Here is a 25,677-nt window from a genome sequence, read left to right on the forward strand (position 1 = left end):
GACTTGGGGCTCAGGTTTCCCTTCCTCACCCCGTCCGAATAGCTGTGCAGTCCTGCCCACCCCCCACCAGCCTCTCTGGCATGGTGTCTGGTCTGGGAGGATTGCTTGAGTGGGCTGGCAGGGCCCCCAGACCGCTTCCCCAAATCTCACACCTACAGGCACGGGTTTGCTCCGTGCCACCTGCCCCTGTCCCTGCCCGCCTCTGTCCAGCCTTCTTCCCAGTCCCAGCAAGGAAGTAAAGTCACCACCATCCTCTGTCCCTTTCATGGGTCCACCCAGCATGTTTTCGGCAGCTTGTGCATCTGGGCAGTGGGTGCTGGGCCTGGGGCCAGCCGAACTGACACAGCCCTGCCCCCAGGAGCTTGCAACCTGGCGTGTGAGATGGATGCTGTCTGGTCCTCAGGGGCATGTGATTGCCAGCGGGTCAGATGTGGGACTTGGACATGGCCCTGTGCAGGGAAGCCATGAGCTAGCGTACCGTCAGAATTGAAGGAGGAGGAGCCAGTTTTTGGCTTGGAGGGCAGTGAATGTTCCAGAGGGAAGGAGAGAAGGCCGTTCACAAAGGTCCTGGACATGAGCACCTAACCTCTGCTAAGAATTCCATCCCAAGTGCAGAGGAGACCCCGCCAGGTGTCCCAAAGGGGCTGCAGGGCAGGTTTGCATTCTGAGGAGGTTCCCTCTGGTTTGCGGTGCTCAGGCTGGGCCACACCCGGGGTGGCAGGGGCTCGGGGACTGCTCACGCAGCCTCGGGAGCTCAAGGCCTTCTGGATGAGACAGCCAAGGTGCTGAGGCTGGGGAGAACAGGCTGGGATTGAGCCAGATCCCCAGGCCTTAGTGCTCAGGCTTTCTTGCTGTCCCTTAGTTGTCCCGGTCCTTGTGGCAACTGGCAGTTCTGATTTTCCTCCTTTAAAAGTATAAGTCCACCTAGAGCTCTGATCTCGCTTCTAAATGTCATTCCCCATGGAGAGGATGCCGAGGGAGCACTTAAAGAAAGAGGAAGCAGGAGATCCCAGAAAACGAACTGTCCAGATGACAGACTGAAGAGCTATGACCACCGAAATGGAGCTTGTGGTCCTGGACGATGGCATCCCGAGCCCCAAAATACTGTGGTCTTTTCTATAAAGGACATTGGTGGGACGTCGGCTGCACTGGACGGAGGTCTGTTCATCCACTACAGGTAGCAGATTGATGAAAGTTCCTGATATTGATCGTGGTGCTGTGGTTATACTGAGTGAGTGTTTTTTAGGGAGCACATGCTGAGCTGTGTAGGGGTAGAGAGGCTGGCTGTCTGCAGCTCACCCTGACAGACAGATACGGAAAGGGGCTATGACAGAGCAGAGCAGACAGAGCAAACATTAGTATTGGGGATCCTACATGAAGAATATTTGGGGAATTGTGATACCAGGTTTTATGGATTTTCTCTAAGCTTACAGTTTTCTCAAGATAAAATGATGAAGAGAAATCCTGTTTAAAACCCAAAATATGCCTCCTGTGTGGACAGATTTTTTTTTCAGTGTACTTCCCCCAACCAGACAAGCAGCCTAGAACACATGACACATGCGCACACCACACAGTTCTCCGTAGTTTACATAGCCTCAGCTTCAGTGCACGGCTTGGGCAACAATACAGGTCTCGGAGGGTCTGTGGGAGGCCCCGGACGGCCTGCCCCCAGGAGCCACGCGTCCAGGAGGGGAAGTTGATCGACAACACACTGCTTCTCTTTTCCCTGTTCTTTTCAAAAGAAATAGAGGGAATATCCGTAATTGTGTGGGCATAACGTGCCTCGTGTATTTGTCTGTGCCGACCACTTCGAGCTGTGTAAGCTCGTCCAAAGGAAGGCCGTTCCCAGAGCTTCAGTCCTGGGGCCTCAAGCTGTGGACGGTTCCCAGGCAGATGAATGTGAAGGAATAGATAGACCGCGTTTCCTCGGAGTCCTGCCAGTGCCTTGACTGTGCTGCTGCTTGGGTTTGTATCCCGTCCCCACCACTCGGGGCTCCAGGATCCGCAGGGGCACAGTTTTGCTGTAATCACGTCGGCACCCTGTGAGCCTGAACGTGGTGAAGCCCCCATGTGATCTTTTTAAAATTTGTTTGGGCAGATTTTGAGGGCGGTCACATGGGGGGTTGAAAGGTGGGCTCTGTCAAGTGTGCGGGACAAAACGTGTGTTCCACGGGGCAGGCGGACTGCTGTGTGGTCCAGGGAGGGGAGGAGCCATGGACATCAAGAGCTGGCCCTGCCCCTCCCTGCCCTCCTCTTGGGGGGCCCCTCCCCTGACTTCTCCTGGCCGCCTCCCTCCTCTTGGGGACTGCGCCCTCCTCCTGCCCCTCTTCCTGAGGGCCCTGCCCTCCTCCTGGTGGGGCCCTGCCTTCCTCCTTGGAGTGCTGCCTTCCTGGGGACCCCTCTCCTCCTGGGCCCGGCCTTTCCCTGCCCTCTTCCTGGGAACCTCCTCCTGGAGGTTCTGCCTTCCTCCCTCAGACTGGACACGTACCTGGAGCCCAAGGTCTGTGCCCCTTGATGTTTCTTTCCATTCAATGAAAACAATCACGTCTGACCTCTTGTGGGGCTGCTTGTTGGCCGTCCCAGAAGGGGGCTGCAGCCATCAGTGAGCTAGTGCGTCCGCGTCCGGAGGCTGGAGGAAGCTCTTGGCTCTGCTCTGGCTCCTGCACACTGATCCCGGGGACAGGTGAGGGGAGCTACGTTGGCCGCCGGGCTGTGTGGGTGCTGTCCTCCTGCCGTGGCCGCCTCTCCCTCCCTCTCCACACTGGTGTCCGGGTCCCATGGAGGGCTGCCCTGGGGCCGCCAGTGCCCCAGAAGATGCCGCGGAAGAGGGGACCCTGGGGGGAGCTGCCGGGAGCTGCTGCAGCAGAGTTCGAAGTAGGTGCTGGGATAAGGTGCACAGCAGTAGCTGATCTCTGTCACCTGTTACCCAAGAGCGAGAAGAACCTTATTCCATCCAGACTGCAGTTCATACCGAGAGCGTAACGGGTGAGCAGCTCTGGGGGCGTGAGGTCATGGAACTCCCCGGACTGATGACTGATGTTGCTGAAGGCAGAATGCGTGTTTGGGTCCTGGGAGAATCAAGGGGAGATCTCATTGCTGATCCCTGTGGGTCGGACGCTCCCTCTGGCGGGAAAGCCAGAACAGGACGTGCAGACAGAGGGGGTGGGTAAGAAAGAACTTGTTGAGCGGGAAATCCGCATCCGAACAAGGGCTTGCCATGTGTATGCACAAGACCCGCTATGTGTATGCGCTGCTTTCCTCTGTGTCCTGGATGCCCTTCTGCTCCCTCTTACGGGTGGCACGTGTGTTTTAGCAGTTGGGGTTCTAGCGTCTTGGCCACTGAATCAGCCAGAAGCCTGATTAGCCACTAGGAGCGCACATTGGCCTTTTCAGACCTTGGAATCCAAACTTATCTAGTGTTTTCAGGACGGGGGAGGGAGGGGGGATTTCCAAGAGGAGACGGCATGCAGGTGTCGGGGTGACGTGGTCAGAGGAGCGGGTGCACAGGCCGCAAAGGGGTACAGCCCTGCCGTCGGTGTGAGTTTAGTGGAAACACAGAAGAGGCCGTCCGGATTCGGGCTTAGAGTGGTGACTGCTTCCCTCCCTCGGGAGGGTGTTTGGATGTTAGAAAACATCATGTTTTGTTGTCACGAAAGCCGCATGGTTCTGGTTTCAGAACGGAGAGATGGTCTGTGCTCTGGAGCGCATACCCCGGCGCAGAGCCCAAGCTAGCGTGGGTTAGTGTAGGGTGCGCGTGGCAAGTGCCTTGTGCTGGGACAGTTAGCAGCTGTTTGGAGGAAGAGTGCCCTTGGGGTCTCCCACTTCATTGAATGCCACAGTGGACCAAAGTGTGTGTTTCCCCCAACCCCCTCTCACTGGCGGAAGTCCAGTCCCGAAGCCCGCCCACCGCATCTCGGTGTTCCATGCAGGAATAGAGTTGTTGCAGCCCTCGTTACTTTAGAAGAGGTCACACTGGGGGAGAGGGGTCAATCCAGGATGACCGGTGTCCTTATAGAGAGGGAGAATTGGGGGCTGCCTGGGTGGCTGTTGGCTAAGCTTCAGACACTCGGTTTTGACTCAGGTTTTGGTCTCAGGGTTGTAGGCTCAAGCCCTGTGTCAGGCTCGGCGCCAAGTGGGGAATCTGCTGGAGACTCTCTCGCCCGCCCTCTGCCCCTCCCCCGCCTGCTTGTGCTCACTTGCACTCTCTAAAATGAGTGAATTTTTTTTTTTTTTAAAACAAGGAAAGTAAGGTCATAAGTTAAATATTAAGCTGTGGACAAGCTGCAGAAGAATATCTGGAATCCTTACTGTTGCATTATCCTAAATAAAGAGCTGCTAAGAATCAAAAAGAAAAAGGTACATCATCTTTCTCTCTTTCTCAGTCTCTTTTCTTTCAAGGATTTTCCCCACCCCCAATTCACTCACTACTCCAGAGAAAAAACAACTTTTCACAGCTTTGCTTCCCTCTTCTGACATCACACCTGGTAACCTTGCCTCTGGTTTAAGAATGAGGAGCTATTACCAAAGAGAACTCTTCTGTCCACCTGCTTCTGGAACCCACCTGCCTGCCTTCCTGGCCATGTGGACTTGACCCCACATTCATGGCTAATATCCTGCATTCACGCCAGCCCCTGCTTGTGGCCAGCACCCCTCTCTTGCATTCGTTCCTGCTATCACCCCTTCTCTTGTCCTCCATCATGAGACTCTCCTTTGTCCCTGGATCACTCCATTGGCATCTAGATAAGCCCTAACCCCAGACCTCCCAGGGGGACACCCCCTCTGCTTGCATTGCTGTCCATCCATGGCCAAGCTATGGACTGAGTGTCCTTGCTCTCTCCCCTCAGCACTCCCCATCAGACTTCTAGTTCCACTGGTTCCCTGAAATGAATCTTATCAAGGACGTGAGACCTACCCCTGGTCACAGCCTGCGGTCAGGTTTGGGTAACATCTGTGACAGTGTCTCTATGGCACATGGCATGGGCTCACTTCCCAAACTGCTTGATTTTCCAGCTCCTGTGAGCCCCGCCTTCTCATCGCCTTCCTTCTCTACCCCGTTATCCCCTCTCTCTGTACCACTGTTTGGAGGGCCCTCAGCTGTCTCTGCCCCTCGTGCTCTCCAGCAGCACGCTTGCCCTAAGGGATGTCACTCCAGTGCTAGGGGCCGTCTGGGTGCTCCCAGCACCCACCTGTCAGTGGAGCCTGCCCGCTGCTCTGCATCCAAGCCCTCTCCCCTGCACTGCACCCTGGTGGCCACGGTCCCTGTTGGAGCTTCCCAGCCATCTGCACGTGGATACCCCAGGTCTGTGTTCTCCCCGAGCCCCAGACTTCTGTGTTCAGCACCGACGTGGCTTCTCTATGTGAATGCCTGTGAGGCTCTTCATACTCCGTGTGTCCAAACAGAGCCTCCGATCCCCACTCAAAACCTTCCCTTTCCACAAGCTCCTGCCCCAGCTGCCCCGTGCAATTCCCCGAATTCCTTCCCCCCACCCTGTCACCCGCCACCAACCACAGCTGGACAGCCTCTCGTGGCTCCTTTGCTGGAACCCAGGTCTGACGTGCCCTCCTGCCCTACACTCTTGCTCAGCGGGCCTCCCGGTTTCCGTCCCCACCCGGCGCCCTTACCCACGCAGCACTGGAACGACCCTTTTAAAATGGTGCCATGTGACACCTTTGGTGCAGTGACTTGGTATTTCTGGGTAAAGGGTGCAGTCCTCCCAGCTGCCTGCAGGGACGCCCTTCCAGTATCCCCACTGGGCTGTCTCGCTCTCATTCCCACAGGGGACACCCTGGGTTTTGCTTCTCGTTTGTTGTCTGTCTCCCCACTTAGTGTGGGATCGTGAGCTTGGGAGCTCAGTGTAAGCAACGTGTCCCCAGCACCCAGATGCCTGGTGAAGAGAAGTTCCTCAGGGACTATCCACCGTGGATGGCGAGGACAGAAACCGACCCTTATCCAGCAGACCTGAAGTGTCGGAGGTTTCTACCCATTGAAGGCAGACCTTAAAGTAGGTTTCGGACTATAGGGTACCTGTTAGGGTCCATGCTGCCTACTAAGTTTGATTGCCCCTAGAAAGCAAACCTTCTCGCTGTTGTTACTGCTGGAAATCCCGCTTTCTGTAGCATCGATCATTTGTATCTGTGTTGCGTGTTACAAAATGTGATCGGATTGTGCCCCACCTCCATAACCAAGATTTCCATCTCGAGGCTGATGGATCCTCAGCAGGTTTTTGTTGATGTTGTTTTCCTGAAGCTCCTGGGATGAATCCCGCCACTGGGAGAGAGAGCCTTATGCTAAATGAGCCTGAAGGAGCGCCCGTGTGTTAAAAGGCGTAGTTCTTCTGCTCTTTGCATCCCGCATCATTGATTTATTTATTTATTTATTTATTTTTCAGATTTTATTTATTTATTTGACAGAGAGAGACAGAGAGGGAACACAAGCAGGCAGGGGTAGAGGGAGAGGGAGAAGCAGACTTCCCACTGAGCAGGGAGCCTGATGTGGGACTCATTCCCAGTACCCTGGGATCATGACCTAAGCCAAAGGCAGATGCTTAATGACTGAGCCATCCAGGTGCCCCATTCCACATCCTTTAAATTCATGACACTTTATTAAGATGTGTTTATGGTGCCAGGAGTTGCTGACTTATGTCCAAGATGGACATAGGAGCCATGGAACCTGCCTGGCCGGGTGGGAGCCATGCCCATGCCACCCCGCCATGTTCCCAGTATTGGTCTTTGGATCTTTAGCCTTGTTGATCCAAGAGCCGTCCTGTCCCCAGCCTCCCTATGAACTGAGTGCATTTGAGGTTCACCTCCCCCAGCAGGTGCTCACGGGGAAGCCCCCCTTCCCCATGGTCCTCCCTTTCCTAGGAAACTGATTCGTTCCGTGGGTGCGTGAGCTTGGGCAGACTCCACCCAGAAAGCAGAATTAAAGGTTGGGATTCCGTTAGCTATGACTTACACCACATGATCTGTGCCCAGCCAGGGAACAAAAACAAAACAAGCCAAGAAGCTCTAACTTCTTTAAATTGCAAAAGTAATTCATGGTCACAATAAAAGCAAAAAGTGAAACTCACACGGTACAAGGTCACATAGGATAAAAGGTAGGATCGCTTTCTCGGTTCCTGACCTCGTTCTGCACAGATGGGCATTTATGTGTCTGTCTCGGCTCGGGACCGACGGGCATCATCACACCCTCCCCCAAAGCCTCTTGTGGCTCTGTTACACGAAGACACCGTCATTTATGTAACCAAGGCCCTTGTAATGGTTTGCAACTCACTCTTCGTGTAAACAGAGCTGAAATGAACATTCCCGTCCATAGATCATCGGTCAGTGAATGGCTGTGTACTTGGAAGGGTAGATCAATGACACAGCGTTGGATCAATGATAGATAAATGATTGAGAGCTGGGAGAGAAGCCGATAGATGATAGATTCCTAGAAATGTAATTGTCATATCGAAAGATTTACGTGTTCATGACTGTACGTGCGTGCATGTAAAATTTGTTTTTATAACCATCATTAAAGGGCGAACTGTCCCTTAGAATAATATGCGAGGGCACCAGGGCTTGGCCATTCCTGGTTCAGGTGCAGAGTCATCTGGGTCAGGCGTCCTGTACCACTGGTCTCCCCCTTGCCAAGTCACTATCCCCAGTGATGAAGGCAGACTCTCGGGCAGTCCATCATTTTGGCTGGCTGTTTCTTTAGCTTCGAGGAACTCTCGAAGACATCTGGGGGCAAAGGGACAGACCTGAAGAAAGAGGTCATTTGCTCTCCTACCCGCCCTGTCTGAGACCTTGACAGTCGAGGGTGGAGTAAGGTTTGCACCTGCCACGTTCTAATGCTTACTCTTTTTGGTGTTTGGTGGAACCTTTTGTTTTTCCGGGTTTAGAAGGGCTGTGGCTGCCTTCGGTGTTCTGGCTTACCTGTCATTCTTGGGGATCCGTGGTCGAACGTGAGCAGAACTAGAAAGCCCCACTTTGTCCGACGGGCATGGAGGTACGGCAGGCCGGAGGTCATCTGTCGTCCTCCGCTAGGGATTTTTGCTTGGGGTGTCGGATTTTTAGTTCTAAACAATCATCAGCCTGGGAAGCTAAGCGGTGCCAGTGAATGTTCTGCTTTCTAAGAGAATTCGTTGCTAACTCTTGGCGATCATCAGTATTTTTGTAATCCTGTAATCCTACCCTAATGGTATGTAAGCGTCCTTTCCCCCAAATAAGGCATTCCAGGTGATAGAAGCTGTGCACAAAGCAGATGTGCCTTGCAGATGAGCTGGGATTTTGAGGGGGACATTGTATCTACGAATACATTTTCTTGACGGTTGTAATTGACCAAAAATGTAGCCCCTGGTGGCAGCCCCCCTCTGCATCTTCAGGCTCTTGCCTTCTGGGTCGTTGGGACCTGCCTGGACACTGTGGTCCTTTGTGATTTTTCCGCCATTCAGGACTCACACTCTGCTTCCCGGGACTCCCTGTTCTCTAAGCTTCGGTCAGTCTGCACATCTTCCCTCCCACGCAGTCTGCCCAGATTCCAGTCAGCCTTTCCCCCAGGTTCCCCTGCTTGTCCCTGCCCTCGTGTCCCTGTCCTCCTACTCCACCAAGGTGCCCGCCCAGCTGTCGCGGAGCGGACGCTGCGCCCTTGCTGACAACGGTGCTGCTGCCCCAGAGAGGCTGTTGGCGGCTCCCCAGTCCCAAATTACAGGAACGCCAGCCCTGCTTGCCCTTAGGCTCAGGCAAGACTTTTTCTGAAACCAGAGCACAATAAGTTAGACAAGTTGACATCAGATGCTAATAAAGATCACATGTTGGCCTAAAAGTAGACAGCTCCCACTGGAAGAGGTTGTGGTGGTTTGGGGGAGCTGCTTTGGATGGGCAGCCCTGACCTGCAGATACAGCACGGGGACGGGGATTGTTGGGGAGGGGTCGTGTCACTGCCCTGAGCTCGGGAACCACGTGGCCACCAGCAGAGAGCACGGGCATGGCCCCCTGATGGTCTGCTCTGTGGGTCTCCCTGGTCAGGTGCACCTACCAGGGGATCATCTCCATAGGCGGACCTAACAGCACCACCTTCCCCACAGGGGACATTTTACTCAACCAAACCCAGCAATAATCACTTAAACACCCTGTAGCCGAAATACCCCTCAGGACAGAAACTGAATGGAAAAGGAGTAGGGTTACCCTAAATTTTGTTTTGGAATAAGTTAAAACCTATAGAGAAGTTGTAGGAATAATACAAAGAACTCTGGTCGATCGTGTTCCCCGATTGCTAATTAGTAATATTTAACACATTTTAAAGCTTTATTTACTTATTTTAGGGGAGGTAGGGGCAGAGGGAGAGGGAGGGAGAGAATCTCAAGCAGACTTTCCACTAAGCATGGAGCCTGGCATGGGGCTCGATCCCACGACCTGTGAGATCTTGACCTGAGCCAAAACCAAGAGTCAGACGCTTAACCAACTGAGCCCCCCAGGCACCCCCCAGATTTTTCCAGCTGATCAATGTTGGGTGAGTTACTTCTCTGATCCCACTGCTTGCGAGTCTGATTTGTAGACATCAAGTGCTTCCTTTACCAGAAAGACCTCCGTGTCTGTTACCTGAAAACAGGGAGCGCAGCACGGAATCCTTAACATCAGCCACGTGCACGTGTCCGCTCTGCAAACCACGTCACCTTTCCCGGATGTCCTACTGATGTTCTCAATGGCCTTCCTCCTTCCTGGTCCGTGACCAGTACAGGACCACTGTTGGCACTGGGCTGTGTCTCTGTCGTGTCCCCAGAACACGCCTCTGTGCCTTGCCTATCCCTGGTCTTCCCTGTGCTCCGTACAGTGACTGAAAGACGCCTGGCTGGTGGGGAGGCCCCGTCAGGCTGTATGTGTGACCACAGAGAGGGAGTCTGCGTCCTCCACCGGGTTCAGCTCACATGGCTCCTGACGTGTGCGATCACACTGGGGTTGGGGGCTCAGGGCGGAGGTGTCCTCTGCAGGCTTTTCCCCTTTGTCATGAGGAAGTACTTCTTGAAGGAAGGTAATTGGAGACAAGGTTCGCTTGCTCTTGTCCCCCAGGCTTCCCCTCGCTGGTTTTACTGTGCATTGATATCCGCAGCCGATTCTTGGATCATTCTGCGTTTACTAGGCCTCAGTCTGCTGTGGGAGCGTTTGTTCCTTTCCCTTCCCCTTACTTACGTGTGTGTTTGTCCATGAGGACACATTATTCTGTTCCGTGGGTCACAGCCATTACTACCAGTGTTCATTTAGAGACTCACGCTGCCCCACTGGGGCTTGGACGTGTCCCCATCTGTGTACTCGCTCGCTTCCAAGGACAAGATGTCCCGTGCTCTGTGGACAGGGATATTTGGGACCAGCTGGTCCACTGTCTCAGGGCTTGTCCTGGGCCTTGCGGGATGTTTAGTGGCCTATCTGGCCCCTACCCACTGGACGCCCCCAACACCCGCACATACACAGCTGTTGTGACAACCAGAATGTCTCTGACATTGTCACACGTCCCTCGGGCAGCAGAGTCCAGCCTTGCGGGTCCCAGCCCAGAAGCACTGAGGAAAAGGATATCGCTTCCTTTGTCGAATGTTAGTGTCGGAGAGATGCTAGTTCAAATCTTCCAGTAGATTAGGCAGAAAAAGCCTTATTTTCTTTATTTCTTCTAGCAACTCAAGGCTGAAGGAGTGTTTAGGCTCTTGTCTGTGAAGAATTTGGAACCTCCCCAGAAGTAGACAGAACAGTGAGGTGAACCCCCACATACCCTCAGCCTGCTGCAGCCGCACTCCATTGAGCCCCCTCCCGATCTCTTTTGATGAGAATCTCATGTCAAATCATCACTTATTTGTAATTATTTTACAGTATTTCTGGTTCTGTAAAAGATCACTATTTTTTTAAAAAATCGGAACAGTCATCATTCCTAATTCCTTAATATCATAAAAAAATTCAGTATTCAAATCAGAGTTGTATCTACACCATGTGTGCACTGTCCCAGTGCCCCTGAAAGAAGGTGCTGCCCCAGGAAGGGCTCGATTCAAGGAACTGGTTCCCACGGAGGCTTTGATCCAGAAGGGTGCGCCCAGGCCCAGCCACACCACAGGCCCCAGCTCTGTGTTCACACTGCACGGGTGCCTGCCCACCCTGAGCTGGTCACCAGGCCTCCTAGAGGTCACCCTGCTGTCCCCACCCACTTTAAGATGGACAGGTAGATCTGAGGGGGTTGGGTTCTGTTCTTAGACACCTTCTTCCCCGAGGGCTCCAGCTTCTTTGAATGCAAACAAATTCCTAATTACTGGGATCCCAACCACTTAAACTTGAGAAGAAGTCTTTGGGGCCTAAGTTCCAGATGAGCTCTTTCTGTGCAAATGCTCTCTCTTTTTTTTGGGTGGGGGGGGCACTGTGGCTTGGTGCTGCATGGTGAGCCAGGTCCAAGGTGCCCCCTAGAAGAAGATAGGTCAGACGGGATCTGTCTGGAATGATTATTTATTGAGTCTGTGCCCCATACACAAGGGGATTATATGCAGCCCTGCATGTGACAGCTGGTGTAAGCCTGTGTGACAGTCCCCCCCCCACTATGGCATTGAGGGTGCTGTGGGTTAGAAGTGGGGAGGTTCATGGAGCAGTAGGAGAGGGAGTCCGAATCCAGGACTGGCACGTTCTAAAGTCCGTGCTCTCACTGTGGAGCCAGAAATTCTCTACCTGATTGATGCTTCTAGACTGCGTGGGGGGTGGGCGCTGGGGGAAGCTGGGATTCCTGGGGAGAACTGGTTTCTTAAGTGGAAGGCTGAGGACTTGCTCATGGTTCCATCCTATTCCTTAACAAATCCGGTTTTAGGAAATAGCATTGTACCAAACACACAGTCAGTCGTCTCTGCTGTTGGGCATGTTTCTGTTACTGGAGATGGATTTTAAGAAACCTTGATGTCCAGGCACCTGGGTGATTAAGCATCTGAGTCTTGGATCCCAGGGTTGCTAGATCAAGCCCCGCATCGGGCTTTGCACTCAGCACAAAGTCTCCTTGAGACTCTCTCTCGCTCTGCCCCTCCCCTGCGCATGCTTGCAGTCTCTCTCTCTCTAAAATAAAAATAAATAAATCTTTAAAAAAAAATAAAGCTTGACATCTAGTGGTGTATCCTGGGAAAATAGAGACGCACACACACTGAGACGCGTACGAAGATGAGCTAGGCAGTTCTGTCAGTGAGCAGGAAAGACTTCGTCTCGTCCACATAGACAGCACCGTGGTCCACACGGCCATGTGGGCAGACCCCTCGCAGGCGCAGAGACATGAAAGAAGCATCGTGCCTGGGAGATATTTACAATGTAACCTGAGTCTGCACTAGCCTGATTGCAAAACCGTCTGTCCTGTGATCCTAACTATGTCAGTGTGTCTATTTATAAATACCTGTGCAGAAGAATACTAGAAGGGCACACTCAAAGTTTTAACCAAGAGGGGAATTGTCGGTGAATCTCGGTTTCTTCCCCTTTGTCCCTTACTGTTGTCAAATGTTACAATGAAAACTTATTTTTATAATTAAAAAAACTAGTATCTCTTGGTGTGTGGGTGGGTGGGGGTGTGTGTGTGTGTGTACATGTCAGGAATTTCTACTTTATGTGCCCCCGCCCCACATGTCCCAGGAGCGGCTGGCATTTTCCTTATGCAGGAAAGTGCGCTTCCCCAGGTCGGCTCCACCCTGAACGGAGTCCTCCGTTTGAGAGCTAAGGGAACCGCCGCTCACCACGCCTGGACCCGTGCTTGCTCGTCCTCGCAGTGCTGGACACAGGCGGCCCCTGCCCCCGCTATGGGGCCCTCTGTCGGGACTTGGGTGCGCCCCCCCACCCCCGTGCTTCCACTTGCCTGAGCCCCTGATTCCTGGTCCTGGAAACCCAGGGGGAGCCCACCGGACAAAGAGGCCTGGTATAGGGCGGAGGGAAGGTGTGAAGAGTTGCCAACAAATCATCGCGGCAGAGTGGAAGGGGCCGCGCTTTCCAGCGAGGGCCTTGCTGGATTTTTTCCTGAACACGAAGAAAACCGAGTGTGGGAGAAACGACTACAAGCATGCTACAAGCGACGCTTCCCCAGGACCCTCAGGGAGCTGCGGAGCAGGTGGGCAGGGCAGAGCAAGAATGAGGAGGGACTGTGGTCCTGCTCCCCCAGGAGCTCCAGGAAGGGGGAGAGGAAGCGGACGTGTCCATGACAACAGCAGTGGGCCCTCGTGATTGGTGAGGGCCCAGGTAGGAGCCCTTGGGTGAAGCCGGCAGACCAGTTGGTGCCACCGCCGTACACGCGGGGAAACTGAGGCCCAGCTTCGCTCGGCTCCAAACACTTGGAATCCCTTTGCTGTCTACAGTCCACCAAAGGAGGAGTGCATCTTTTCTAAAATAGCTTTTATTTAAGTTTTTGACAAAATGATACCACATTATCGATACTGCCTTTGTCCAAGTCACAGGCTACACATACCCCTTTGAGGAAAAATAAGTACAGAGGAGCAAGTCAAAATCGAGTCTTCCAAATGGTCTGTCTGGTTTGAAATGGAGCCACGAAGGTGGGCCACCCTGTGCTTTCAGTCTTGTCACCCGCCTCTTGGGCTGAGAGCCATTCAAGGAGGGGAGTCTGCTGGGGGACCCTGAAATGTGTGGTTGACTTTCAAGAACTATTCAATGCATTATATATATTTTTAAATTTTATTTATTTATTTATTTGAGAGAGAGAGAACAGATTCGCTGCTGAGCAGGGAGCTTGATGTGAGGCTTCATCCCGCAATCCTGGGATCATGACCTGAGCCGAAGGCAGACGCTTCACCATCTGAGCCCCCTAGGAGCCCCTCAGTGAGGTGTTGTTTTTTTGTTTTGTTTTTATTTTTTTTGTTTTTGTTTTTTTGGATTTTAACTCCTGTAGAAAGGATTTGCAAGGACTGAAAATATGTTTTCATTGAAACTTGGATGTCAGCAGTTTATAACGCAGATTTCTTTTAAAGTGAGTTTGCCTCGGCAGACTTTAACAGGACTGTCACGTACATTCCTATTACCTTGAACCCAGCCATGTAATAACATGGGGGCAGTTTCAGTTATCCTGCTTTAGGTCTCCAAGTAGAACCATTAATTTAGAACAGAACTGGAAAAAGATGTTAGATTGCCATTATTTTTCACTAAAATTTGTCTAGTCTAATCCTGGTTCTGCCCCAGTCTGAACTGAATTTAATTTCCCCCAGACTTATTACAAATGCCCGATCAAGGGGCTTTGAGCACACCGGAATCACTCCTAGGAAGCCACAGGTCACTCCTAGGAAGCCACAGATCGCTTGTGGCTCATGCCCGCAAAGCAGCAAACCAAAGCAGACGCCTTAGGGGTCAGGTCCAGGCTCCACCAGTTTCCATCTGCTGGATGCTGGGCCAGCCCTTCCGCATTATTGAGACTCACGTCTCTCATCTCGTTGGGGGACAGTGACATGGTCCTTACAGGGCATTCACGTTGGGCCCTGGCATGGCTTCTGCGGTTTTCAGAGGTGGAGCCCCCCACCTGCCCAGGCAGAGGTGTGGCCCCCGGCGCCGTCCACCTGCCTGGACACGGCTGACTTTCCCACTTTCCTCCTTGTGGCCCCAGCCAGGATGGGTACCATCAGCACATCCCACCTCCTGTCCCTGGCAGTTGGTGGATTACAGCCTGACTTCTCATAAGCATTGAGCCCCCCCCATCCCCAGTGTTTACAAGGAAGTTTCTGAAAACCTCTGTTTACGTCCTTAACCTTGGAAAATGTGCTGAAAGCGGACCTGGGAGATCTCCCAGCTCAGAAGGGTTGATTGAAGGTAAAGAAGGAAGACCAAGCTAGCCAGGGAGCTCCTGGCTCAGAGCCCTCCCCTCCCTACTCTCTTGGCTCCTAGGCCAGTGTTTGGGCCCCTCCCCCAGCCCTGCTCAATCCATGCATCCTGGGGTGGGGGGCTGACCTTCAGGGTTATGCTGCACTGTGGACAGCACTGGGTGCAAAGAATAGGAAGTACCCCACTTTCTATCTTTGCACAGTGGTCTGGGCCAGAGTGAAGGGCTTCTCAACCCAGTAAGAGGTTCTGAGCCTGTGAGTCAGCCAGCAACATGTGCCTGGTGCATGACATGGAAGCGAGCTGGACAGCAGAGAGGTAACCCCCACGGCTGACCTGCCGAGGACCCAGGACCAGAAGCCACACTCCCCAGAGTGCAGATCGGGGCCACTGGGATGAAGTCACTTCCATCCTGATGGTTCTCAAACTCCTTCCATTTGGTCTGCTGCTTTCTCTGTGCAGGGAGTGCATAAAAAGTGACAGCAGGGCTCCAGGAGTGCCACAAGGTTCTATTACCACTCCAGGTGTTTTATCATAGGCCACAGGGCCCCGCTGGCAGGGGCTGGGCGGCCTGACGGAGCATCCCTGCCCCCCTCACCTCTGCAGAGAAGCATCTCATCCTTTTGATGGGATTAGTTCCCTGCAATAGTACCATTTTATGTTTGAAAGCAATGATTTACTTAGATTTTTTTTTGCAACAGAAAAGAGGAAAGTGAGGATTCAGGGGTTTGTTTTTCCCACTGAACTGTCCGGTCAGGAAGCTTCTGTTCCCAAATTTGCAGGCCTGATTCAGGGTCCGGGTGGGGGCCCTTCCCTGCCGTCTGCAGCCCGCAGACGTGGGGTGCTTCATTCCTTGAAAGCATGCCTCAAGGGGGCAGGTACAGGGGGCCAAGACCTTTCCAAAGGGGGCTCTTCTTAGCCTGAGTTGAGCCTGCCCTGTGAGGTCAGTGCTACTCACAGACTCCCCATTTCACAGATGGGAGACTGAGGCACAGGCCCACGGTGCCAGGTTCCTGCCGCTAGTTCTCGTTGAAGCTGGACTGCGGCCCAGTCTGATTCTAGAGCCTCCCCACCCCTGCTTTGCCGATGGAGGCCTCAGTGGTGCTTAAACATCTTCAGGGCAAACACTCTGCTTCGCACCTGTGGTCGACTCCCCGAGCAGTGCTCACGGCCCAGAGGGGGAAGTGAGTCTCCACTAGTATGGAGCCTGCTTGAGGCAGTAGAGGCTGGCACTGCGGGGCTGTGCTGCGAATTCACTCCCATCCGGTGTGACTCATCCATACGTACCCTTGACAGTCCCAACCCGGCCCGGGAGACCACAGGCCCCAGGAGGAATCTCCCCCTGGCTGAGCTGTGAGCTGCGCAGGGCAGAGACCCAGGCAGGTGCCCCAGGCTGAGATCTCACGTCCTTATGCTTCCAGAATGAGCCCCAGCACTGCCCAGGTGGTGACTGACAAGGCACCTCATGGTGCTGGATGTCCCTTCAGCGGCTGGCTTCGGGAGGTACGGTGGAAGGTGGCCACCTGTTACCAAGCATTTCTCTTTGTGTCTCAGTAATCGCTGACGTCCTCTCCTGTGTAGCCCTGGACACGTCCCACTCCCACCCCCGACTGCTGCTGCGTATAGTGGCTTCTTGCCTTTCTGTCGTGGGGGGTTTGTCCCATCACTGGCCAGCAGCTCTGCTGTATGTGGGTGGGGGCTAGGGCAGAGCGGCCAGTGTGTGCTGCGAGGTCCTGTCCCTGGGGCACCGTCTGTGTCTGCCCCTGCCCCGGGCCCGGCAGCCCGGCCTGCTCCGGGAATCCAAAAGCCATGGACTTGGCCTGGTGACAAAGTACATCTTAGCTTTTAATACTGAAGACTATATATAGACCTCCAGGGGGAGGGGGTGGCGGCTGCGAGTGGCAGGGAGGGGAAGGGCCGGTTTAAAGAAAAATGCATTCGGGCCGGTCAGGAGGTTCAATATGGGGGCCAGACCTGGTTTGGGGCAGGGAATTGATAAACAGACTTCAGCGTGATCAGACTGTTCTGGAGAAGCTGACAGTGGTCGTTGTCCCAGAGAGGCTCCCCGAAATTGAGCGTAGAGAATGCCAGGAGCTCGCCGGGCTTGGCAGAGGACAGGGCAGACAGTATTCTAAGGAATTATCTGGACCCATTTGTAGTTTCTAAATCCGTTTCTCTTTCGTGTTACTGCGTGCATTCGTTTAAATTTCGACCTTCAGGCAAAAGACCTTTCTTCGTTGTTTAAAGGTCACTTTTACGGACTGCCGCGCATCAGCTGTATTTGAATATTTGATTTGTTTCGTGGAAGTGTAACTTCCGTCCAGTGAAATGTGCACTACCAGAAAGAGATGAGTAGGTTTCTATAAAAACGCATGCGAGCTGCAAGCTCGTCCCTCAGTCCTGATTGGCTCCCAGGGGATTGTCACGGTGTGGCCCGGCAGACGTGGTGACCTGCCCCCGGCGAGCTGTGCCTCCAGGCTGACCCTGCCTCCCCTCCAGCGAGGACAGTCCTTGTAGGACTGGACGATCCCCATTCCTGCTCCTGCGTTCACTACTTTGCAACAGGGACTTGACCCCACAGCTCGCCCTCTCCTGCCAGCCAAAGTTTACACCTGGGAAAAGGGACAGAGAGGGAGCAAGAGAGCTGAGGCCACTTGGTCAGGACCGGGTGACATTTAGAAGCCACGGGAGCTCCCACTCCGCCGAGGACACAGACTCCTGAGGGACTTGGCAGACGGGCCTGGATTCAGAGAATACTCGGGCTCTGGGTGCCCCGCATTTCCATTTGCTGTCGCGGGAGCACAGGAGCGGGGCTCTTTCTGGCCTGTCGGCCTGAGGGTCCATCCCCCACCTCAGCCATACTGGAGGAGTGGGGACCCCGTGGGGGGCCGCTTGCATCAGGCCCAGGGAAGACGTTGATTGGTCTTGACTCACCAGCGTGGCTTGACTCACTACCTAGTAGACCTAGCGGAGGCAGAAGCAGCCCCCCACCTCCGGCAGCTTCCCCGCCTGCCCAGAGACTGCCCACCCTGCCCTCCCGGCTTCCCGCACCTCTGCACAATCCACTGCTGGTGGGGCCCCGCCCACGGGGGACAGTGGAAAAGCCGGGGACAAACTCCCTTTCTGGACACAGTCTCCATTTAAAATGCCATCTTGTTCCTCTGACTGCTTTTTCCATGCTGTTGAGGTAAGGTGGTTTGGTTCGGTTTGGTTTGGTTTGGTTTGGTTTGGTTTGGTTTGGTTTGGTTGAAAGCACCCTGTGTCTCCCCAGAGGCTGCACCCTGTTCCTGTCACTTGGTTGCTGGGGCAGAGGACATTACTGGTCCCGGGGATTTCTGCTTGACCGTCCCTTTGCCTGGGAGCGCGTCATTCGTGGTGGCTTTGCACGGTACCAGGGAGCTGAAGCTGTGTCATGTTGTAGGGGGAAGGGAGCCAAAGAATTTTGTGACTGGGCTCTTACTCTGCCCCGTCGTCTCGGTATTTTAAAGTTCAGCAGATTCTTACTTCTTTGTGTGACTCTCCCTGGGCCTTGGGGAGCCGAGCTGCATGCAGGCTGATTGGGCGCCAGCTGTATGCAGGCAGACCCGGGAACGGGCAGCAGGTGGACTCATCAGAAGTTAGGATTTGGGCTGCTCCGCTTGTCTGTGCAGTTGGTTCTGCTGTGAACCGTTCGGCCCAGAGACCCCCGGCAGTATCTGACACGTGTCCTGGCGCTTCCCGAGACAGGTGGCTGGGAAGCAGCTCGTACGCTCCGGCCTGGCCGTGTGCCTGTCTGCCCCGAGGTGTCCTGGCATTTCAAGAACTTCCTGCTGTAACCCTGCATGCCCCACTGCATCTGGGCGGCAGGGGGCGCGGGCGGCAGGTGGCCTTGCTGCTTGCAAGGACATCGGACCCGGGTCAGAACGCCACGGTGCTACCTTTCCTGTTCGATCTCGATTCGGGGTTTACTCCTTGAAAACCCCAGGTACTCATCTGTCCACGGGCCCTTTGTGTGTGTGTTGCAGGATGTGAGGATCTTCAGTGAAGACGGGACGAGCAGAGTGGTAGAGATCCCAGCAGACATGACGGCCAGGGACCTGTGCCAGCTGCTGGTTTACAGAAGTCACTGTGTGGACGACAACAGTTGGACGCTCGTGGAGCACCACCCGCACCTGGGACTAGGTAGGGAGCCTGCTGGGGGACCTGGCGCGTGGCCAAGCAGACAGCTGTGTCCTCAAGGGGTCCCTGCCTGGACAGTGAGATGTCTGTGTGCCGTCCCCATTTCACTGCACACCAGTTTCTCCTGACACTTCTCCTGCGTCCCTCCCAACCCTCCCCCACCTGCTGCTCCCAGAATCTTGCTTCTGGGAGGGTGGCAGCGGCCGTTCCCGAGGTCACGCACACAGCAGGAAGGTTCCCTCTGTGACTTGGCTGGAGAACCGGCTGTGGCAGGTGCTCAGAACTTGCTGCACAGGTGTGGGCTGGGGGGAGCACTGTCCCTGAGTCCCTGTGCCCACGGCAGCTCGTCCCTCTCCCGGGAGTGGGAGTGGGGTGCCGTGGAGATGGCCTGCAGAAGTTGCAGGGTGTAGCCCTGGCCTGGTTCACAGTGTTCGCACAGGTTGCGCACATGTGTGTGTCTCATGTTTAGAGAGCAAGAGATTATTTTGAAATAGGTGCTGTTTGTAGAGCTTGCTGAGGTTTGGTGGGGTTTCTTGCTCAGGTGGTCTTTTTCAGGTAAGGAAGCTTTTCAGGCTTCTGTTTAAATTCTTACCAGATAATGGCTGGTGCTTACGAAATCATATGCACACACCTAAAATCAGAATTTTCTCCGAATCAGCAACTATGTCTGTCCTGTGTGCTGCAGGAGAGACTGCGCAGGTCACAGAGTTCTTTCCGTGGTTCCGAACTTTCCTCCTGAACCTTTCTGGAAGGTGAATAGATCAAATTTAAACTTCTAGGGCTGGAATATTCATGTAACGAAATAGTGTTCTTTAGAATGTTGTTAGACAGTCTAAGCCTGAACAATGCTACTAAATTTGGGTTGGCATTGTTTTTTTTTTTTTTTCCTTAAAGATTTTATTTATTTCTTTGTCAGAGAGAGAGAGAGCGTAAATGTGCACAAGCAGGCTCCCGGCTGAGCAGGGAGCCCGAGGCAGGACTCGATCCCAGGACCCTGGGATCATGACCTGAGCCAAAGGCAAACGCTTAACTGACTGAGCCCCAGGGACCCCCTGCGTTGGTGTTGTTTCAAGTCCCCGTGTTCTAGCTCCCCTGTGCCGTCAGACGCAGCTCACCATTCACCTTAAGGACACTTTCTCCCTTTCCTATTTTGGCCCATCTCCAGTGCACCTCCATCTCCAGGCCCGAGGAAAGTTCCTAGCAGCCTTCTTGCACCAGGTGTGTTCACTGGCGCCACCTGCAGGAACAGGTGTCAAGCCCCATTGTCGAGCTCCAGTTTGGGGCAGCCATGAATGCGCCCTGCATTGGTCTGTTGGGGCCGCCAGCAGCATCTGCTGCTGCCAGGGAACTGGAAATTAAACAACAGTTGGAGCCCTGTAGCGTGTATGGACACGTACACAGGCCACGCTTGGGTGTAGACACATGTATACCAACGTGTGTCCATGCACACACACACACACAGAAGGAACTTTAAAAACACAGCTGTGGACTTGGACCCCAGTATGATTATTCCTGAAACCCACTCAAAACTCAGAAAACGGTTAATTTGAAAGGAATTGCAGAAAGGAATTCTGCAGGTATCGCAATACGCGAATATGTTTGTCCACACATAAAAAGTCGCACATATAAAATGGAGACAGAGAGACACAAAAAAATCAAACACAAAGACTGTGAGAAATTTTGATTCACGTATTTTTTTGTGGTAGCCCTTGATCTCACAACTAGCATGCCAGAGATGGAGAATTGAGGTACGGTAAAATTTTGGCAGTCATCGTCCACGTGAAAAGGAATTTATTCTGCGAAACTCAGTAAAGACCTCCGACGGCACACACAGTATTCTCAGGGTGCGGTCGCTTTCTGCTTTTTCCTTGTCTTATTCACAGAGGGACTTAACATACTTACTTAACATACTCTGAAGAAGGTAATTTTTTTTTTCTGAGATTTTATTTATTTGAAAGAGAGCAAGAGAACTTGAGCAAGGTGGGGAGGGGCAGAGGCAGAGGGAGAGGGAGAAGCAGGCTCCCCGCTGAGCAAGGAGCCCTGTGTGGGGCTGGATTCCAGGACCCTGAAATCATGACCTGAGCTGAAGGCAGAGGCTTAACCCAGGCATCCCTAATCTTATAAAACCAAGTTAAAGTGACAAAAAAAGGAAGGGAGAAAGGAAAATGATGGGGGGAGGGGGGAAAGGCAGAAGAACACGGATTCTGTTTGACCAAAGGAAGTCCGTGACATTAATTGCGGGTGCGTGACGAGCCCTCACGGGGCTGCGCCTCAGCAGCTTCTCTGCCAGCAGCTCCAGCAGGGTCGGCAGCAGGGGAGCAGCAGCTCCTAAGGCCTGGGTAGCGCAGGACATGGGAGCTTCTAGAGCTGATTGGTCCTGCCGTCCGCAGGTCCACAGAGCCTCCGGCCTTCATGCTCCTGTATCTTCTCTGTGTGCCCTTTGGTTTGTGATGCAAGCTGTCCTTTTTTAAAATACAGCCATATTGCTGTTGAGGCGAAAATCCTGCTCTTACCCGTGTTCAGTAGCACCTGAGGGTCAGCAGTGGGGACAGTGGGGATAGCGGACATCTCGCTGCACAGGCAGGCACTGGAGCCGTGCCCATCAGAGAGCCACATGATGTGTCCGCACTGAATCCCCACCATCGGGTATGAGTGTGCTCGTCTGTGTGCAGAGTTCTTTAATGGAGGATGTTCTGGGGGGTGTCCCTGGGTCCTGGCATGCAGTCAGGGGACCCCCACTCTCGGGCAGAGCCATCCAGCCCCATGTCCTCAGTTACTGATAGCACCGTGTGGAAAGTCACTTTCTCGGTTGTGCATTGGGGATGCTCTGGGGACGTGTGTGTCCATGAGGCCTGAGATTCTGGTGCCAGGCCCACAGTGCCTCAGATCTGGAAGGCTGGTATGAGGCAGACCATTACCCCTTATAATTGGGGCATAAGTGAGCTAATTCCAGTGACACTTTGAGCCTATGTATGGCCTCAGATTTGAGGATTTCGAGACACAATTACTACTCAGATCTTCACAGGTAAAATATTGGATCCTTAGCAATATTAAACTTTCTCCCAGGCAGGAGTGATGTTCTGTTTGCACTAGCAGAAGACCGAGCATGCATGTGTGTGGCCGCAGCTCTCAGCGGCCCCGTTGGTGGGGGTGGGGGAAGGGAGGAGATGCAGAGGTGCCCACTGGTGTTCGGTGGGCAGCGCCTCTGGCTGGTGGGAATGTTCCTCCTCCCTCTGAACTGTGCTGCAGCCATAGCTGGGTCAGTGCCTTTCCTCAGCCCCAGCAGCACCTCCTGAAGTCCCTTACCCCTCAGGGCCGTTTGACAAGTTGGGGCAGAGCCCTTAGTGATGGACGGTCTTAGGGAGGCTGGTCTGTGCCTTGTAACTTCCAGCCATGGCGAGCTGCTCCCTGGATGTGATCTGTTCACATCCTGCCTATCGGTGGGGGGTGCGGGTGGGGTCCTTGGCCTCGGCCTTTAATGTAGACATCACAGCCTTGAGAACACTGTCCCCAACCGAGGCCACTCAGCGGCCACCAAGTACAGCCACAGGGACCAGAACAGGGCGGGCTTGGTTCTGCCATCTGGCCCGAGCCCGTGCGTGGCAAGGGCTCACTTCCGTCGGGAGGCCTGCGTGTGGAGGACATGTCGGGAGAGCTAACAGTCAGCCTGCTGCTGTGTCAAGCGGACAAATGACCGTTTTAAGGGATTTTGTGCAACTGGAACCAGGGGCATGCAGACGACATCCTGGAGCCCCTGTGGCATTGCAGGTGTCACTGCGGGTCAGCTGCATCCCCAGGAGGGCATGGGGCACCCCCTCCCAGGCCCTGGGTGACCACGAACCCCAGGACGCATGAGCGGCGGAGTCCGCTGTGCATGGAGCAGTGACGAGAAGGCAGCTCCCGTAAAGTCCAGGGATTTGGTGAATTCTGTAGTTGTGAGAATTACGTTGCTGCCCTCTAGGAAAAAGCCTAGCTGTTAACAGCTTCGCATGTGTACCTGGCCCGGCGAGAAAGGTGTGGCCGTCACCCCCGGAGGGCTTGGCTGCAGGGACACTGCCATCTGGACATGCGGACAGGTGTCAAAGGAGAGATGGCGTCCATGTTCAGCCCTCAGTGCTCAGAAGGGCCTCCGAATGCTGACCTTCCCCATCTCTGTCTCCTTGTCGCTCTGTGCAGCAGGCACCAGAACGCTGTTCTTTCCCCACAGCGTTTGACCCACAGCGTGGGTCGTTTGAAAAGAGGTATTTAGAAGGAACGCTGCTTATTGGGCGTGTCCAGATGTCGGGGTTGTTTTCCGTGGCATCTCCCTGTCGACTGTGTTCACAGTCCCCAGTCCTGCGGAGCCCGGAGCAGCTGTTAGAAGCCTGCTGACAGCCGGAGCTGCTCCCTGCGATGGAGGGGGGTGGAGGGGGGCACGGGGGTGGGGCGGCAGGGTGGGAAGCCGACACAAGCCCAGCCGGAAGCTCAGGCTTCTGCCAAGGACTCATGTACCTGCAGCACAGTTTAAGGCAAAGATCTGCCTTCTCGAGTTGTGTGATCTGTAACCTTTTTGTGTATTTAGTAGGGTGGTGGCGTAGATGCGGGTTTTAGTGTCAGAAATTGAGAAAAGAGAGTCCCCTTTGAGGAGTGTCTGACTCTTCAATCTGTACAAGAAGTCCTCCGGAACACCCTGATGAAATGTCGCTTTCCGTTGTGATTATAGGAAGTTTACGGACGGTGACGGGATTATTTAATAGACTCACCTGAGGTCGTTTGAAAATACCTGCTTTTAGGGGTACCTGGGGGGCTTAGTCAGTGAAGCATCTGCCTTCGGCTCAGGTCACGATCCCAGCCCAGGGTTCCAGGATCCGCCCCGTGTCGGGCTCCCTGCTCCGCAGAGAGCCTGCTTCTCCCTCTGCCTCTGCCTGCTGCTCCCCCTGCTGGTGTGCTGTCTCTGTTAAATAAATAAAATAAAAGCTTTAAAAAAAAAAGAAAGAAAGAAAGCAAACCTGTTTTTAGAATCAGAGAGAAAGCGAGAACTGGAGAAAAGGGCTTTGAGCTGATTTGTCAGAGTGGCTTTTCGATGGCTGGGAAAGCTGGTGTCTGAACATCCATGGCAGACAGGGGTCTCTGGGAAAGGGGTCACACACAGACTTCCTGGGCCCACGGCTGTCCTAGGCTCCTGGCCCCCTGCGGGCTAGAGAAGGGGAGCCCCCTGTGGGTACCTGAGCCCCCGCAGGAGGACGCTGAGGGACCCAGAGCAGAGGAGGACACATCTTTCAGGGTGCATGGGTTCCCCGCTCCGCTCTGCTGGCTGCCCTGTGCCCAGTGTGTGTGCAGCCGTCCCGGGATATCGTCAGGGTCAGGGGGACCTGGGGAGGGAGGAAGCGGCTGTCCGGGAGTGCTAGGGCCCGTACCCGTGTACACATGTGCCCCTCCGAGCTGCTGCCCTCCCCCTGCCGCGGTGGGGCTTCCTCATGACCCTGTGCAGACAGAACGCTCTGCTTCGGACCGTGGCATCGTCCCGTCCTTGCTAAGGTCCTTATAGCCCCACAGGTCTATTTTTCCTTATTTTGCTGGGTGAAAAATTTCAGGTTTGTAAATCAACCATCTGCAGGTTCTGGGTGCTTGACTTTGTCCCTATTACTACAGCAATGTTTTTTTCCTGACTAAACTTTGGAACAGAGGTCACTGATTTGTTTTGCACGGGAAACGCCGTTTTAACTGAAGGAGTTCCTTTTCAGGAAAGTAAAGGCAGGGGTCAAGATCGCGTGCTCAAGCCGGGCACGGCTCCTCCCTTCTGTCGTGGGGACGCGCAGAGCGGGGGTAGGGTCTCTTGTTGCCGGCGGATTCCCTCGCAGCCAGGAGCAGGCAGGGCTTTCCGTGGCTCATGGCTGGCGTCGGGCGTGGCCCCGGACTTCCCGGCAGTTGTGGGAAGGACATTCTGGGCCTTGGCAAATTTGGGCTTCAAACATGTTTTTACCGAAGAATCCTCTATGTGGCACCAAGGCTCTGGCCGTGGGAAAGGAGGAGGGGGCTTTGGAGGACCCGCCCACTGGTCCGAGCCAGGTTTGTGGCATCTCCTTCTCTGCCATCTTGCCATCAGTTCACGCGGCAAGTCTGCCGTGCCTTGCTCCTACAGAACACTCCGTTATCCCTGGTGGTCGGTTTCCTGCTGAGCGGACTTCCGGGAGGGGGCGTGGCACCATCAGAGCAGGTGCCCTGAGTGTGTGCACACCTGTGCGTGCCGTGCGCGGTGTGTTTTCCTCCTGCTCCAGCAGTGGAATCCAGGCTAGGAGAGCAGCCCCGCGTGCGGGTGGCGTGGGCCTCAGCCCTCGAGGCGGGGCCTTCGGACAGACCGCGGCACGTCCCCTCCCACCTCTTACCAGACTGCCTGTCTGTCCGTGGAGCTTCCTGACTCACGGCTCTGCACTCACTCTCCTCTCGCCCCCCCGCCTTCCAGGGGTCCCTCCAGACACTCCTTGTCTGCGGACGTCTTCCCGGTTGCTGTGGTCCCTGTTCTTCATGAGAGCGGGAATTCCCCTGGTTCAAGGGCAGCAGCATTTGCCGGGAGTCTTTATTGACTTAAGTCTTTATGAACACGTTCCCCGGTGCAGAAGCCGGGATTGACGTGAATTCCTCCCCTGACCTGTCGCAGGACCCCTTGCGCCTTCGGGACCGCAAGACAGAGAGGCGTCCGCGCCGTCTGTCCTGGTCCGCGTCTGCGCGCCCAGCGGGTGCACAGGAGCG

At 54.3% G+C, this 25,677-nt stretch overlaps 1 protein-coding gene across 4 annotated transcripts in view; it reads left to right on the top strand.

Annotated features, from left to right (window-relative positions):
* GRB10 (growth factor receptor bound protein 10) overlaps positions 1-25,677 on the top strand; it is a 178,095-nt gene that overhangs the window by 127,416 nt on the left and 25,002 nt on the right. For all 4 annotated transcript variants that reach the window (XM_044245689.1, XM_044245691.1, XM_044245690.1 and 1 more), the window contains one exon: positions 18,795-18,951. In XM_044245689.1, coding sequence (XP_044101624.1) covers positions 18,795-18,951 — 157 coding nt within the window. The remainder of the gene's footprint in view (positions 1-18,794; positions 18,952-25,677) is intronic.

The sequence above is a fragment of the Neovison vison genome, chromosome 4 (genome assembly GCF_020171115.1).
Source record: "Neovison vison isolate M4711 chromosome 4, ASM_NN_V1, whole genome shotgun sequence".
NCBI lineage: Eukaryota > Metazoa > Chordata > Mammalia > Carnivora > Mustelidae > Neogale > Neogale vison.